The 15,591-nt window shown below is 45.9% G+C and overlaps 1 protein-coding gene across 3 annotated transcripts in view; it reads right to left on the bottom strand.

Annotated features, from left to right (window-relative positions):
* The window catches only part of MORN5 (MORN repeat containing 5), a 38,499-nt gene that overhangs the window by 21,523 nt on the left and 1,385 nt on the right, over window positions 1–15,591 (bottom strand). Inside the window, exons 2-4 of one of the 3 annotated variants that reach the window (XM_032165047.2) lie at window positions 10,874–11,021; window positions 8,294–8,405; window positions 3,424–3,555 (exon numbers count right to left, since the gene is read on the bottom strand). In XM_032165047.2, the coding sequence (XP_032020938.1) occupies window positions 3,424–3,555; window positions 8,294–8,405; window positions 10,874–11,021 (392 nt within the window). Of the gene's footprint in view, window positions 1–3,334; window positions 3,556–8,293; window positions 8,406–10,873; window positions 11,022–15,591 lie in introns of those variants that run through there. The other 2 variants (XM_032165046.2, XM_032165048.2) reach the window with 2 other exon arrangements.

Raw genomic sequence — 15,591 nt, 5'->3', positions numbered from 1 at the left:
CAACTAATTTTTGTATTTTTAGTAGAGATGGGGTTTCACCATGTTGGTTAGGCTGGTCTTGAACTCGTGACCTCAGGTGATGCACCTGTCTTGGCCTCCTAAAGTGCCAGGATTACAGGTGTGAGCCACTGCACTCGGTCTGTTTTGTTTTAAGAGATAAGGTCTTGCTGTGTTGCCCAGGTTGCCCTCAAACTCCTGGGCTAAAGAGATCCTCCTGCCTCAGCTTCCCAAGTAGCTGAGGTTACAGGCACAAGCCACCATGCCTGGCTAGCATATTTGTTTTTATTAACTAATTTTTTTCTTTTGTTTCCTCTTTTATCCTTGTTATTTTAGAGAAGGATTATTGGCAAGAGCTTGTAGGTTATAAACTCTTCAGGCAGAACTGTCAAGGAATAACCTTACTCAAAAGATGGGCGCAGTGCCTGTTGGGGCTTCCTATCTCCCCTCTGTGGGAGAAGGGGAGAGGGCCTTGTGTTAATATGAAGGATGCATTGAAACTTGTTATACAAAAAAATATACATTTGTTAATGTTGTACAGAAGACTTAATATCTATAGAAGAATGTGTGTGGATGCTGAGCAACAAAAGGGGTGGCTGGGCCAATGAGAAGCTATTGACACCTGGCTAGGTGCAGTGTCAGGTAATTAAAGCACTTTGGGAGGCCAAGGTGGATGGATCACCTGAGGTCAGTAGTTCAAGACCAGCCTGGCCAATATGGCAAAACCCCACCTCTACTAAAAATACAAAAATTAGCTGGGCATGGTGGCGGGTGCCTGTAATCCCAGCTACTTGGCAGGCTGAGGCAGGAGAATCACTTGAACCTGGGAGGCGGAGGTTGCAGGGAGCCAAGATCACGTCATTGTACTCCCGACTGGGCAACAAGAGTGAAACTCCATCTCAAAATGAAAAAAAGAAGCTACTGACTCTCAGCTCCAAACTGAGCCTTCTATACTTAACCTGGCAATGGTGGGACTGGAACTGCCTGAATTACATTAGTTTTGCCAGCCTGCTCCTTGTTAGGGGCTGTCAGGCAGACAAAGATACACTCCTTTCTGTTGTCTTTGTTGTTCATGCCAGTGTCATCTCAGCAGTGTCATTTCACTTCCAGTTTCCAGTTTTTTCTACACTCTTAGAATCAGCTTCATCTCTCTCTTCAGAGGCTCCACTGGGCAGTGCTCCCCCACCAGAGGTCTGGGTCCCAGTTCTGCAGGAGCCCTGCTCTGAGCTCCCAGGAGCCAGCCCCAGCTGGCCTCTGCTCAGGGGTCTGGGTTGCAGGTCCTGGGGGGTCCCTCTGTTGACCTTCTAGGTTCTCACAACCTAATCTCTTACTATTGTCCCCAGTCCTTGAGGGGGTGCCTGCATCCTGCAGTTACTTTCTCTGTTACCTCAATGTCTTCCTTTGCTTTTCTAGTTCCCTGGTAGCCACCAATTTCCCGATATTAAATTCTTTCCATTTTTCTTTTTTTTTTTTTTTGAGACAGAGAATCACACTATCACCCGGGCTGGAGTGGAGTGGCGCGATCTTGGCTCACTACAACCTCTGCCTCCCAGGTTCAAGCGATTCTCCTGCCTCAGCCTCCCGAGTAGCTGGGATTACAGGCTCCCACCACCACGCCCAGCTAATTTTTTTGTATTTTTAGTAGAGATAGGGTTTCACTATGTTGGCCAGCTGGTCTCAAACTCCTGACCTTGTGATCTGCCTGCCTTGGCATCCCAAAGTGCTGGGATTACAGGCATGAGCCACGGCACCTGGCCTCTTTCCATTTTTCTAACTGAACTCTTACTGATACAAGATAATGCAGAGTTCCTTCTCACATGGATCCTACAGTCCAGTGGGAGAGACAGATATTAAGCAAATAATTACATTTAATTATGTTGAAATAAGTGCCATGAAAAGTACAAAGTATATTAGCATATTAGAGGCCCTGAGAAGTTCTGCAGTAAATAAGCCTAGTTAGCATTGTTTAGGGCAACATTTCCTTATTTTATTTGACCAAGAAACTTCATGGTAAACCTATTAGCACCCAGCAGAGTTAGCGTGCTACATAGTAGTGCATTGTGCAAATGGAAAAGGGAAGTCATTGAAGAAATGTGAGCCGGGGGACTTGGAGTGTGAGCATTTGCCATGTTCCTCCAGGAGTATCCAGTGGGTTAGGGGCATCTTAGCTCCAGGATTCCAGTCACAGGATTAGCTGACAATTCTCCTTGCTCTTATTCTAGCCCCACAAGGCACCTTTCTGGTCATCACTGACTTACTGAGTACATTTCCCTATAGGGAGAGGATACTCTCATTCACCAGCGCAGATGTTCTGGTCTACCTGGCAGTTTCTTTCTCATTATAGAGCAAGGTTTCTTGACCTAGGTCTTTAGAGGGACCATCCATCCCTTAAGACTATCTGCAAAATGTGTGTGTGTGTGTGTATGCATGTGTGCGTGTGGGCACACATGTATGCACATGTGTGCTTGTGTGTGTGCATGCATGGACATTTTTCTGGCAAGAGGGTCCGTATCTTTTGATATTCCTAGTGGGAGTGTGACTCCAGAAAAGGGTAAGTTAGGAATCACTGCATTAAAGGAAAATGTTCCTATTATTTGTGTACTGATCTCTTGTGAGTGTGGTCACTGTAAATGGGTTCTTCTCAGTCTGATCAGCCTTGTGTTGACTCACCAAACTGAGGTTCTGGATCCTCCAAGGTACCTACTCCCCTGGCTAAAGGATGAACCAAGCTTCTTGGACCTCAAGGGATCACTCCCCTCTGAGCCGTTGCCTGTGCCATTTCCTCTCACTGGGAAACCCTCTCCCCAGGCCTTGTGGTCAACCACCGGTTATTCTTCAGGTCTCAGCTTAGAAGTCATTTCCTCCTTGAAACCTTCTCTGACTAACCACTTCGGGATTTGATACCCCTTATTTGTGCTCCCACAGCATCCGTCCCACCTCTCTGGGGCCCCTACTTTCCCTTCCCACAGGACCATGTTTTTCCCTTCATTGTGTTGGTTCCATGATACAATTAACTGTTTATAGTACTTCTCTGCAACTTTTAGAATGCAAGCTCCTCAAGGAAGGGGGGCTGTGTCCAGCTTTGCTCTGCTTTTCCCCCAACACCAAGCACAGTGTCTAGCATGTAGTAGGTGCCCATTAAAATCGAAGGAATGCATACAAAAATCAGTACCTTAATCCTTTCAGTGTGACATTTATGTGCCATCACAGCTAGACCACGAATGTCCTTTTACCTCACTCTAGGACTATGTACAGATTTGCCAGCCATGAGAAGTCCAAAAAATAAAACATCCAAGTAATCAATTTTTGTCTTTTATCAGCAAAAGCTTCTTTCTCATCAAGTGTGTGCATACATTTGTACATACGGATACACATACTTATATGTGGATGAAGAGAAAACGTGCTGCAGTGTCAGAAGAAACCTACCTGCATTTCTTAGAAAGCGGTTCCTATAGTCCTTGATTACCCTCGTGACTGGGTTATAGAAGCCGTCTCCACAATCGTAATAGCCCTTGGGGATTTTTCTAGGTGGGTCCATATTGGTGAGTTGAGCCATAGCTTGAAAGAACATAATGGGCAATTAGTTCACCATCAAGGCCAAATCCAAACCCAGTGTTCCCATAAGGTCCACTTGTGGCTGGTGGCTCATGTGACTATCTGGTTCCCCTGTTGAACTAAATACCCCCTACTCAGGGCAAGAAGCAAACCCAGCAGAAACAATGCCCCAAAGGAACTTTCTGAACGTGGCTCTTGGGAACAGTGTCTTAGGAACTAGACCCTCTGTCTTCTTCTTCCTTTGACCCCATCCTCCTCCATTTCTTGGGATACCACGACAAAGGGCACAGGTTCTGAAGTCAGACAGACCCTGCGGGTGAGTCAGAGTTGGCAAATGGATAGGAGAGCATCAGGTCCAGAAGAGGGGTGGCATTCAAAGCGTGGGCAGAGGCCAGAGGCATGCAGCCTTAAGCACCCCTCTGGAAAACTTGTAGGGCAGAGCACGTATGAAGGAGAACAGCAGAAAAGAAATGGATCAGGAGGACAAGGGGCAGGTGGCGGAGAACCTTGACTCTTGCCAAAATTACCACGGTGGCTGCCACTTATTGAATGTTTATTATGTGCTAGGCATTGTGCTCCTCTTTTATTTAATCCTGAGAGCAACTCTGTGGCTCCATTTTACAGATAAGAAAACTGAGGCTCAGAGAAGTTAAAGTAACTTTCCTAAGGTTATCCAGCTAGGAAGCAGTCCAGTTCTGGAAACTGTATGTTCAGCTGCCAACATCAGGGGAGGAGAGAGCCTAGGTGCAGCCACAGGACCAGGGACACTGAGACCCCTGGGAGGGAAAGAAGATTGAGTGCACCTTTTAGGTCAGGCACCCTATGTGTGTGTATCTTGAAACGCCATGGCTCAAGTAAAGGGAGAGGTTGGAATAAGTAACTTCTCAGGTTCCTTCTAACTATAGTTCCTATAATTCCTTGTTCTCTAGACTGAGAGCTTGATGCCCACTGAGCACACAGCACCATGTCCACAACTCAGTGTCTTGCACACAGTAGGTACTCTTGTGTTGCTTAATGACATACCTAACCCTAACCCTGACACTGACCCTGATCCTAAACCTAACCCCACATGTACTGGCTAATGATTACCAAGCACTTACTCCGTGTCAAGCACTTTACAGCCATTCTCTCACCGAAGCCTCATGCCAATGCCCATCTCACAGATGCTTGAAGAGGTCGCGGGGCACTTTTAGCCCTCACCCTGCCTTGCAGGCAGGGCGAGTTGCCGTAACAATGCCAGCCCCAAGAGGCAAAGTGTGGAGTGACAAGGGAAGGAAGTAGCTACTTAGAATCAAGCTGCTCTGCTGAGGGTCACTGGAGAAGAAGGGAAGAGCCAGGCAGGTTCGGGGAGAGCCAGGCAGGTTCAGGAAAAGCCACCACGAGTCTGGCAGAGGCTTAGCTTTAGCAAAACCAGCCATTGTGTGAGAGCTAAGGCCTAAGGCTGAGGGCTTTTTGCCTACAGCCTTAATTGGGGTGAAGAGCCCATGGCAAAGTCCAGGCCTCCCATAACTAATCCGGGAGGAGTGATTTGCAAGGTTCTCAAGCTGCAGCTAGACTGGCAGCTCTTTGAAGGAAGAGATGATGTCCTCTTAACTCTGGTCTCCCTGGGTCCAGCCAGTGTCTGACATACAGTAGGAGCTTAGGAAATGTTTCTTTAATGTCATTGCTTTAACTCCCCTAAGCACATACTTCACCCTGCACTGTGATGTCAGTATCATTATCCCTGTTTGACAATAACTCTTTAACGAGTACCCACTGTATGCCAGACAATGTGCTAGGGCCCTGCCCTCATGTTGCTCACAGCTTGGGAAGACGAGCTGAACACTCATGATCCAAGCCCTGGGGGGAGATCGTGGCTGCTGTGATATGCCACAGGGAGACCTTACCTACTGTGGGAATTCAGGGAAGGGGGTCCCAGCTTCAGGATGTTGAGCTGAGGCCTGAAGGACTGGAAAGAGTTATTTGGGTGAAGTAAGAGGGTTAAAGTATTCCAGGCAGAGAGAATGGCAGGAAAAATTGTGGTCTCTTTGAGAAATAGAGATAAAGCAAGCATGGCAAGAGGGGAGAGAGAAAAACCGAGAAGGGTGGGTAGCCCAGGATGAGGCTGGGACATGAGCAGGAGCCAGAGAATGTCACCATTTCTGAGAATTTGAAACCTTATCTTGAGGGTATAGGGAGCACTCAAGGGGCGGGGCCGGGGGGAGGCAATCAGATTCACACTTTAAAAGATGTAAGTGGCTGGGCATGGTGGCTCACGCCTGTAATCCTAAGTTAAGGAGGGAAGGTTGCTTGAGGCCAGGAGTTCTAGAAGAGCCTGGGCAACATGGCAAGACCCATCTCTACAAGAAACTTAAAAAAAAAAAAAAATTAACCAGGAGTGGTGGTGCATTCCTGTAGTCCCAGCTACTTAAAAGGCCAGATCACTTGGCAGGAGAGTTGCTTGAGCCCAGAAGTTCAAAGTTACAGTGAGCTATGATCATACCACTGCACTCCAGCCTGGGCAACAGAGCAAGACTCTGTCTCAAAAAAAAAAAAAAAAAGATGCAAGTGACTGCAGAATGGAGAATGACCTCAAGGGGGCCAAGTGGGGATCTCCAGAGTCAGGTCATCAAGGGGAGAGATGATGGAGGGCTGGAACAGGGCAGTGGCAAAGAGTATGAAGAGAATGCTGCCTGGCACATGGAAGTGCTCAATAAATATTTGTTGAATAAACAAATAAAAGTCTGTATTTCAGAGGTAAAATCCATAGGATCATTGCACTTAGGGGGCAGGGGAAGGGAGGATTAGGCTTACCTAGGTGGATGGGCATGACATTCAGTGAGGCAGCCATCATAGTGGGGGTGACAATGAATTCAGTGCAGACAAGTTGGGGAACGACCAATACAGGTGTCAGGGAAGCTTGATGCAGGGATCTTAGGCTCAGGGATTCTGATTTCAATTCAGAAGCTGATGGTAGTTGAAGGCTTAGAAGTGTATCAAGTTGTTCAGGAAGAGCATATAGAATGATAACAGAAAGTGCCTAAGCCAGAGAGCCCCGGGAACCTCAACATGAATAACTGGGGGTGGGGGGATGTTGAGGAGGCACTGGCAAAGAAGTCTGCGGATAGGAGGAAAATAGCAGAGTAAGTGTCAGGAGGGCAAAGGGAGAGAAGGCGGCTCACCCAGTCAACTAACTGACCCAAGGTCATGAAGCCGGGAAGGGAAGGAGATGGGGGTTTGAGCTCAGGTCTGCCTGACTCCAGTGCCTGGGTGCTTCCTGGAGGCTTCTGCCCTGATGGAGGTTGACTTGTGCAGGCTCATCCAGCTACAGACAGAGAATGCTAGGACTCAAACCCACAATTTCTGGCTCCATGCTCTGTCAACCACAGCTCATGGTCTCTCATAACCTAAGTTGGGATTGTTTTTATAGTATAAAGAGTTGTTTCCCCATCTGTCATTTTGGATATATTATCTCTGCTGTGCCAAAAACTACACTCTTTTTAAATTTTTTTTATTATTTACTTATTTTTTATTATACTTTACGTTCTGGGGTACATGTGCAGAATGTGCAGGTTTGTTACATAGGTATACACGTGCCATGGTGGTTTGCTGCACCCATCAACCCGTCATCTACATTAGGTATTTCTCCTAATGCTATCCCTCCCCTACCCCTGTCTTGAGGCTCACCTGACCTGGAACACGTCTCAAAAACACTCAGATGAGTGTTTTTTAAGGTGCCACTCTCTGAATCCAGACCTGTAGTCCAAATGTAGCCCTCCGTGATGAAACACGGTTTTTGCAGGGAGGTAGCATGATATAGAGGACCTCAGAGAGGAAGACTGGGCCTCCAGTGTGAGCTCTGCCACAGGGAACCATGTCTGGACTCCACAGCCTCAACCTGGAGTGACATGGGACTAGGAAGGCTGACTGGGCAGGGTCATCTGGACATTAGGGAGACAGGGATTACAGAGAGCCTCCCCCAGCACCTGATACACAAAGCACATGCTCTGTCAGTACTGTTTTCGCCCTTAAGTCTTTTTAAAATATTTACATAATTTTAGTGTTATAGTAGGTACTACAAATAAGAACAGCTGACATGTACCTTGCACCCACATGCATTCAAGGCACTGTTCTAAACACCTGACATGCATTATCTTATTTACAACAATCTTGGGAGGTAGATGATGCTATTGACCCCATTGTGATTTTTTTTTTTTTTCTGAGACCAGAGTGTCGCTCTGTCGCCCAGGCTGGAGTGCAGTGGCATGATCTCAGCTCACTGCAACCTCTACCTCCTGAGTTCAAACGATTCTCATGCCTCAGCCTCCTGAGTAGCTGGGATTACAGGCATGCCACTACACCCGGCTAATTTTTGTATTTTTAGTAGAGATGGGGTTTCACCATGTTGGCCAGGATGGTCTGGAAGTCCTGACCTCAAGTGATCCACCCGCCTTGGCCTCCCAAAGTGCTGGGATTACAGGCATGAGCCACCGTGCCCAGCCGACTAACTCCATTTTGAAGGGGAGAAACTGAGGCACGGTGGGTAAAGTCCCTTGCCCATGGTCCTCTGGCTAGCACAGTGGAGCTGAGATATAAGGACTGGCCTTCCTGGCTCCGGGACCTAGCTCTTTTGTATTCTTCTGTGCCTGCTCAGTTCCTCTTCCCCTTTAAGTTACTTCAGTAGGACACAGTCCACTTATCTGAAACTGTCTTAGTTTCCCTCTCAGTCTGGGTATGAAGGAAAGGGTGGGTGCCTGGGTACCTGCAGGCTTCAAGCCTTTGGGGATCTCTGTATAAAACCTCCGATCATAGCCGTCGCAGTAATGCCAGTTCTTCTCATCATAGTGCAGCCCATCTGCGAAGGTATATGTGCCCTGGAAGACAAGGAGCGCACACGTGCATCTGAAAAAGCTGAAGGCTTTTGGCCAAGAGGTTCAGATGAAAAGGGAAGTGGGGGGCTTTCTGATGGCCGCAGTAAAGAAGTAGTAACTATCACAATTATTACGGTTGTGACGACGAGAGGGAATGAGTATAAGTGCTGAGCCCTGTCCCTGCCACTCAAAGTAGGTGAACTCACTTTGGCAGATGAACTTGGGCGGATGACCCACTCTCTCTGGCCCTTCATTTCCTCATTTGTAAAATTAAGTTAATGATGGTGTACATGAAATAGGGTTGATTGAAAATTCAATGAGAAAGCCCACGTGATGCATTTAGCACAGTGCCTGGCTGTGATGGTTGATTTTGTGAGACAACTTGACTGGGTTGAGGGAAAGAGATGCCCAGATAGCTGGTAAAACATTTCTGGGTGTGTTCATGAGAGCGTTTCTAGAAGGGATTCACATTTTAATCAGTGGACCGAGCAAAGAAGTTCCACCCTCACCAAAGTGGGTGGGCATCATACGATCCGTTGAGGGCCTGGATAGAACAAAAAGGCAGAGGAAGCGCCGATTCGCTCTCTCTGCTTATGCTGGGACATCCATCGTCCTTGCCCTTGGACATCAGCATCCCTGGTTCTCGGGCCTTGGAACTCTGACTGGGACTTACACCATTGATCCCCCTGGTTGAGGCCCTTGGGTTTGGACTGGAACTACACTAACAGCTTTCCTGGGCCTCCAGGTTGCAGAGGGAAGATTGGGAGGCTTCTTAGCCTCCATAATCTTGTGAGCCAATCCCTAATATAAATCTCTTTCCATACATCTCTGTATATCCTATTGGTTTTGTGTCTCTGAAGAACTCTGACTGACACACTGACACAAAGTAAGCACTCAATAAATGTTATTATTCTTTTATTATTATTATAGCTGGAAAGGTCAGAGCCATCAGCCACGGCCCTTTGTCCAAACACATACATTCTGCCTTTGCTGCCTTACTGCTAAAGGAAGCCTCAGGATGTAGAAATTGCATTGGCCTGGGCATCAGGAAACACGGGTGGAAATTCCAGTGATACTATTAATTCACTGTGTGACCTCGGGTAAGTCACATCCCCTTCCTGGGACTTAGACTCTCCAAGCTATAAAACAAGGAGCATTTCTTAACCTTTTTTAGGTCATGAGTCAGGCCCCAGTATGCTCTTAGTGAAACTGATGAAAGCTATAGATGCTTTTCCTGGAGAAAAACTTAGTCCCCTTTACACAGAAACTTCTGTATATAAATCAAGAGGTTTCAGTGACTCCCTGAATTCTATTCATGACTCACAAATACCAGGGTAAGAATCCTTGGATTAGGTAAGTTATAATGATAGTAGCAGTGATGGTGGTAATAAGAGCTAACACTTACTGAGTGCCTCTTGTGTGCTGGGAACTTAGCAAAGTGTTCATATATATATATATATATATTGTCTCATTTACTCTTATGATCATCCTAGGAGGTGCCTTGTACTATTGTGGTAGGCTGAATAATGGTCCCCCAAAGATGTCCCTGTCTGCTGCAACCTGTGAATATGCTACCTTACATGGCAAAAGGGATTTTGCAGATGCAATTAAATAAAGGATCCTGAAGTGGGAAGATTATTTGGATTACTTGGGTGTGCCAAATATGATTGCAAGGTTCCTATGAGAGGGAAACAGTCAGGTCAGGGTGAGAGAAGAAGAGATGATGATGAAAGCAGAGGGACAAAGGGTGATGTGATGATGAAAGCAGAGGTCGGAGTGATGCGTGCCCATGAGCCAAGGAATGCAGGCAGCCTCTAGAAGCAGGAAAAGGCAAGGAAACAGGTTTTCCCATACAGCATCTGGACAGAATGCAGGCTTGCTGACCTATTTCAGACTTTTGAGCTCCAGAACTGTAAGATAATACATTTGTGCTGATTTCAGACTAAATTTGTGGTAACCTGTTACAGTACCAACAGATAACTAATGCAACTAACTGTCCCGAGTTGATAGGTGAAGAACTCTCAGGGAGGTGAAGTTGTGGGCCCAAGATCAGGCAGTAAGTGGTGTAACAGATGCAAATTAATCATGGCCTCTCCACAGATCCTTCCAGATCTAGAGGGAGAGGATTCTAGAGCCCTGGGAGATCCAGAAGCAGGGAGAAATTAGCCGGGCATGGTGGCACATACCTGTAATCCCAGCTACTCAGGAGGCCTAGGCAGGAGAATAGCTTGAACCCAGGAGACAGAGGTTGTGGTGAGCTGAGATCATACCACTGTACTCCAGCCTGGGCAACAGAGTGAGACTCATTTTCAAAAAAAAAAAAAAAAAAAGTCGGGGGAGTGGGGGAGAAGCAAAGAGAAGAGTGAATGGAAGGAGGTGGGCACCAGACAGGGAGGATGGGGCGCCAGAGGGTGAGGCTCTTCTTGCCCAAGGATCTCTCCTCCACAGCACCTGCCCCTACGGCTGATCACCTTTATGGCCAATCCGTTTTCCCAAATGGCGTTGTATTGGCTTCCACTGGGGAAGTACAGGGTTCCTTCGCCATGAAACACGCCGTCCTTCATTTCCCCAACATATATTGTTTCGGTAGGGAGGATGTACTTGGCTTTGCCCTCCATCCTGTAAAAACACAGAGAAATCACTGAGCCCTGTGTGACAGCTGGAGGGTCAGAGCTGGCAGGTGACAGAGTGAGCAGGAACCCCATTCTCAGCATTCTGATCCTTCTCATCCCAGCAGTACTCTGCTGAAAACAAAATTTTTGTTTTGTTTCCCTCAAAAGCTCAAAAATGAAGAGGGGAATAGAGTTTGCTCTGTTCATTCTCCTCTTCACCTGGAGGCTCACTCTCACCTTGGATTTCACACTGCTCCCTGAAATAAACCCCCTTAGTAGGCCCAGAAAGTGTAGAGATGTGCCCAAAATCACACACAGTAAAAACTGTAAAAACACTATTCAACAGTGATCAAGGCAGATGCAGTCCCTGTCCTCGGGGGGCTCACAGTCTAGTGGGGGACAAAATTGGGCAATTATACAATGTGTGATAAGTGCTATGCAGGAGGAAGACAGGCTCATACAGGAGAACAAAGCAGGGACACCAGCTTGACCAGTTGACTAGCTTCTTTGTTTTGTTTTTTGTTTTTTTCCAAGACCAGGTCTCGTTCTATCTCCCAGGCTGGAGTACAGTGGTGTGATCATGGCTCAATGCAGCCTCAATCTCCTGAACTCAAGTGATCCTCCCACCTCAGCCTCCCAAGTAGTTGGAACCACAGGTGTGCCCCACCACGCCCGGCTGATTTAATTTTTTTTTTTTTTTGGTAGAGACAGGGTTTTCCTAGGTTGCCCAGGCTGATCTAGAACTCCTGGGCTCAAGTGATCCTCCTGCCTCAGCCTCTTGTTTTGTAATTAGATATCTTATCTCCTGTATTTAATTAAAGCTTCTTTAAAGGAAGACCTTGGTATCCTCAGCTCCTAGAAACACTAAGCAGGTGCTTCATAAATGTCTCCTGAGTAAAGAATGAATGAAACAGAAAGAGTAGTCAGTGAACAGAGTGGATGACAAAGTTGTTGAGATAACTGAGTGAGATGATGGATGTGAAACTATAGCAAAATGCCCGGCATAGAGCAAGAACTTGAAAACTATTTCGCTTGTATTCTAGTGCAAGACAGGGGGGGAAAGGAGAACTCCTCTTCTCCTTCCCTCCTCTACTCTTTGCTTGAGCTCACATCTATCATTTCTAAGCACCATCTCCATATTCAAGTTCTACACCCTTCTCTGAGGTTAGACCCCACCCCTTTTCTTACCTCAAACTGGACGTCACTGTTCAGACCTCTGAGAGACATCTCCAACTCGCCTAAAACAGAACTCATCTCCTCCACCCCTAAGCAGCACCTCCTTAGAGTTCTCCATTTCCATGAATGGTATTAGAATCCTCTGGTTCAAGGCCAGGAGCTGGGCCCTGGGCTGGGGCTGTAAGCCATCTCTGGACGGGACTGGAGCCAATCAGCTGCCAACTCCTGGCAGTAAAATCCCCAAACCTCTCCTACATTTTTCTCTTTCCTGCAGCTCCACTGCTTCTGCCTTGGCCCAGGGTTCTGCTGCCTCTTACTGGGACAACTGCAGTGAACTCTGAGCTGATCTCCCCATCTTCACTTTTCCTGCTTCCCTCCTCTCTCTCCCTCCTTCTCTCCTTCTCCTCCCTTCTTCTTTTTCTCCTTCCCTCTCTCTTCCCCTTCCTTTCTCCCTCCTTCTCGTCCATTTAAAAAAATTCATGCAAGGTGAAAAGCCTGCCTTCTAAATTCAAAGTAAGTTAAAAAGAAGAAAACATCCACTTTATAGTAAAGACTTCAATCCATAATAAGGATATGATTACCAGATCTCAAATACCTATCAATTAGCTGGGCATGGTGGCGCATATCTGTGGTCCCAGCTACTGGGGAGGCTGAGGTGGGAGGATTGCTTGAGTCCGGTGGGGTAGACATTGCCATGAGCCAAGACTGCACCACTGCACTCCAGCCAGAGCATTCCAGAGTGAGACCCTGTCTCAAACAAACCCCTCAAAACCTATCATTCCTTCATTCAGCCAACATTTACTGAGTCTCTACCACACATATGCATTATGAGGAGAGATACAGAGACGAAATAAGTTTTATTTCCTGATGTTTGGCCCTACCAGGATCTATCAGTGGTTCCTCCACCACCAGAATTGTGCATGGTATTGAAATTTCTTTGCCAGAGCACAGACCGCCTGTCCAGCTTCCCCTCGCATAACTCCTCTGGGCACAACCCACTCTCCTGCCAAACTGAACTGCCAGCTCTACTCCATATGTGCCCTCTGGGCTATTGCTCATGCTGTTCCCTCTGCCTAGAAACTTCTAGAAAAAAAATTCTTCCTCTTGCATCTCCAACCACCTAAATCCTACCCAACCTTCAAGGCCCATTTCAAATATTATCTCTTCCATGAAGCCTTTAAGGACGTCTCCGACTGTATGTGGCCTCTGAAGGGCCCCAGCAGCAGGGGTCTATTGTAGAAAGCATGTGGGCCTTAGAGTCTGATAGACCTGGGTTTTAAAACCTGCTCTGCCAAGTGCTAACGGGGTTACTTTGGGCAAGTTATATAATTACTCCGAGCCTTACTTTTCCCATCTGTAAAATAGGATAATGATATCTATCTCAAAGAGTCCCTGTGAAGAGAAGATGCAGGCAAAGCCACCCAGAGCACAGTAGTTGCTACATAAATGCCATGGGAGTCCCTTCCTCCCCTGTGTCTGTAGGTCTCTTCTGGCACTTACCTTGTGGTGCTTTGGAGTGGAGTTATCTAGAACTCAATTGTGCGACTACTCCAAAGAAACCAGAATATTGAGGTCGGACAGACCCTACATTAACTTTTTATTTTTTTTTAATATTCACACATGGTACAGGGAAATTATGTCTCTTTTAAGGTTTTTTTTTTAGTAGATTTATTGAAGTGTAATTGACATACAATAGGCCACGTGTTTAAAGTGTACAATTTGATAGATTTTGACATCACCTGGGAAAACATCATCACAATCAAGACAAAATATCTACTCCCCACAAAAGTTTCTGCATGCCTTTCTGTAACACTTCCTCCTTGCCCCTGCCCACAATCCTCATCTCTAGGTGACTACTGATCTACTTTCTGTCACCATAGATTTGCATTTTCTAGAATTTTACATAAATGGAATCATACAGTATCTACTCTTTTTTTGTCTGGCTTCTTTCACTTAACATAATTTTTTGAGATTCATTCATGTTGTTCTGTGTACCAATAGTTCACTCCTTTTTATTGCTGAGTAGTATTCCAATGAATGGATATACCAAATTAGTTTCTTCATTCCCCTGTTGATGACATTTGGGTTTGTTTCTAGTTTTGGTTATTATAAATAAGGCTGCTATGAGTACTTGTATACGTGTCTTTGTGTAGATATACACTTTCATTTCTGGGGTAAATACCTATGAGTGGAATGGCTGTTTAACTTTTTAAGAAACTGCCAAACTTTTCCAAAGCAGTCGTACCATTTGATGTTCCTATCAGCCATGGAGAGTCTACATAAACTTTTTAAACCAAACGTTAAATATCAACTTCCTACTGTATAGAGAGGTTACTCTATTCATTTAAACTCCAAGAGGAAAATATCCCCTCCCTAAATTAAAAAAATCGATTGAGTATCTACCATCTGTAAATAACATCCATATATGATTATTACATATTCCTTGGAACACTGCTGTTGAATGTGCATTGCTTTCCCATTTTACAGATGAGGAAACTGAGGTATGGATGGTTAATTAAGTGTACAACAAGCAAATGGCAGACTTGAGCCCAGACCTGTCTCATGCTCTCGTTACATGCTGAAATTTGAGATGCCCCAAATAGAACTCTAGTTAACTGTTGTTAAAAATACAAAATCAACACACAACAACACATGTCCAGCTTATGAAAAGAAGTATAACAAGTGAAAAACTGCTGACTTCTTGCTAGTTATGGGAAGGTGGGAAGCCCTGTTCAGGTCTGGGAATCCCTATCGTGGTTACAGAGGTACCAGACAACCTCAGGCAAAACCCAAATTCCTAGGGCCAAAGCATGGAAATGGCTGATTCAACACACAAACCCAATGAAAATACACAGAAGGCCAAAGACAAATGGTTGAAAGCCTTCCCTCTTTTACCTTGTCTGTGTGTTTCTCACACATACAGAGTCTATTGAAAATTAATGTAGTTTCTCAACTTTTTGTGCCTAAAATGCCCAATACCCCACCTCTATCTGCCAAAATTCTACCACCTTCACTGTAGCAGGGCCTTGTGAAAAGTAAGAATGTGGTTTGGACAGTGGATTGGGTTCAAATCCTGACTCCGTTACTTCCTAGCTGTGTATCCACAATGGTGGGCAAGTCATTTTGCTTCTCTTAACTTCTGTTCCTTTATTTGCAAGGTCAGCCTGAACTATCTCACTGAGTAGTGAGAGGGAGTACACACCAAGCACCTCTGCCGGTTACCTGCTGAGTAGGATAAGTGTCTCAAGCCCTGTAAGGGTCGCCTTTCTTACCTGGAAAGATAATAACATCTTCCTTGCAAGATTGATGTAATGATTAGAGAAATAGCATCCCATAGCATTCCTACCACCTTCTCTAGGAATCTATCTCCTATCCCTGTCCAGACCACAGATCCCTCTTTC

This window comes from Hylobates moloch, unplaced genomic scaffold (assembly GCF_009828535.3).
Source record: "Hylobates moloch isolate HMO894 unplaced genomic scaffold, HMol_V3 SCAFFOLD_10, whole genome shotgun sequence".
Classification (NCBI taxonomy): Eukaryota; Metazoa; Chordata; class Mammalia; order Primates; family Hylobatidae; genus Hylobates; species Hylobates moloch.
This window is presented reverse-complemented; position numbering and strand designations above follow the sequence as displayed.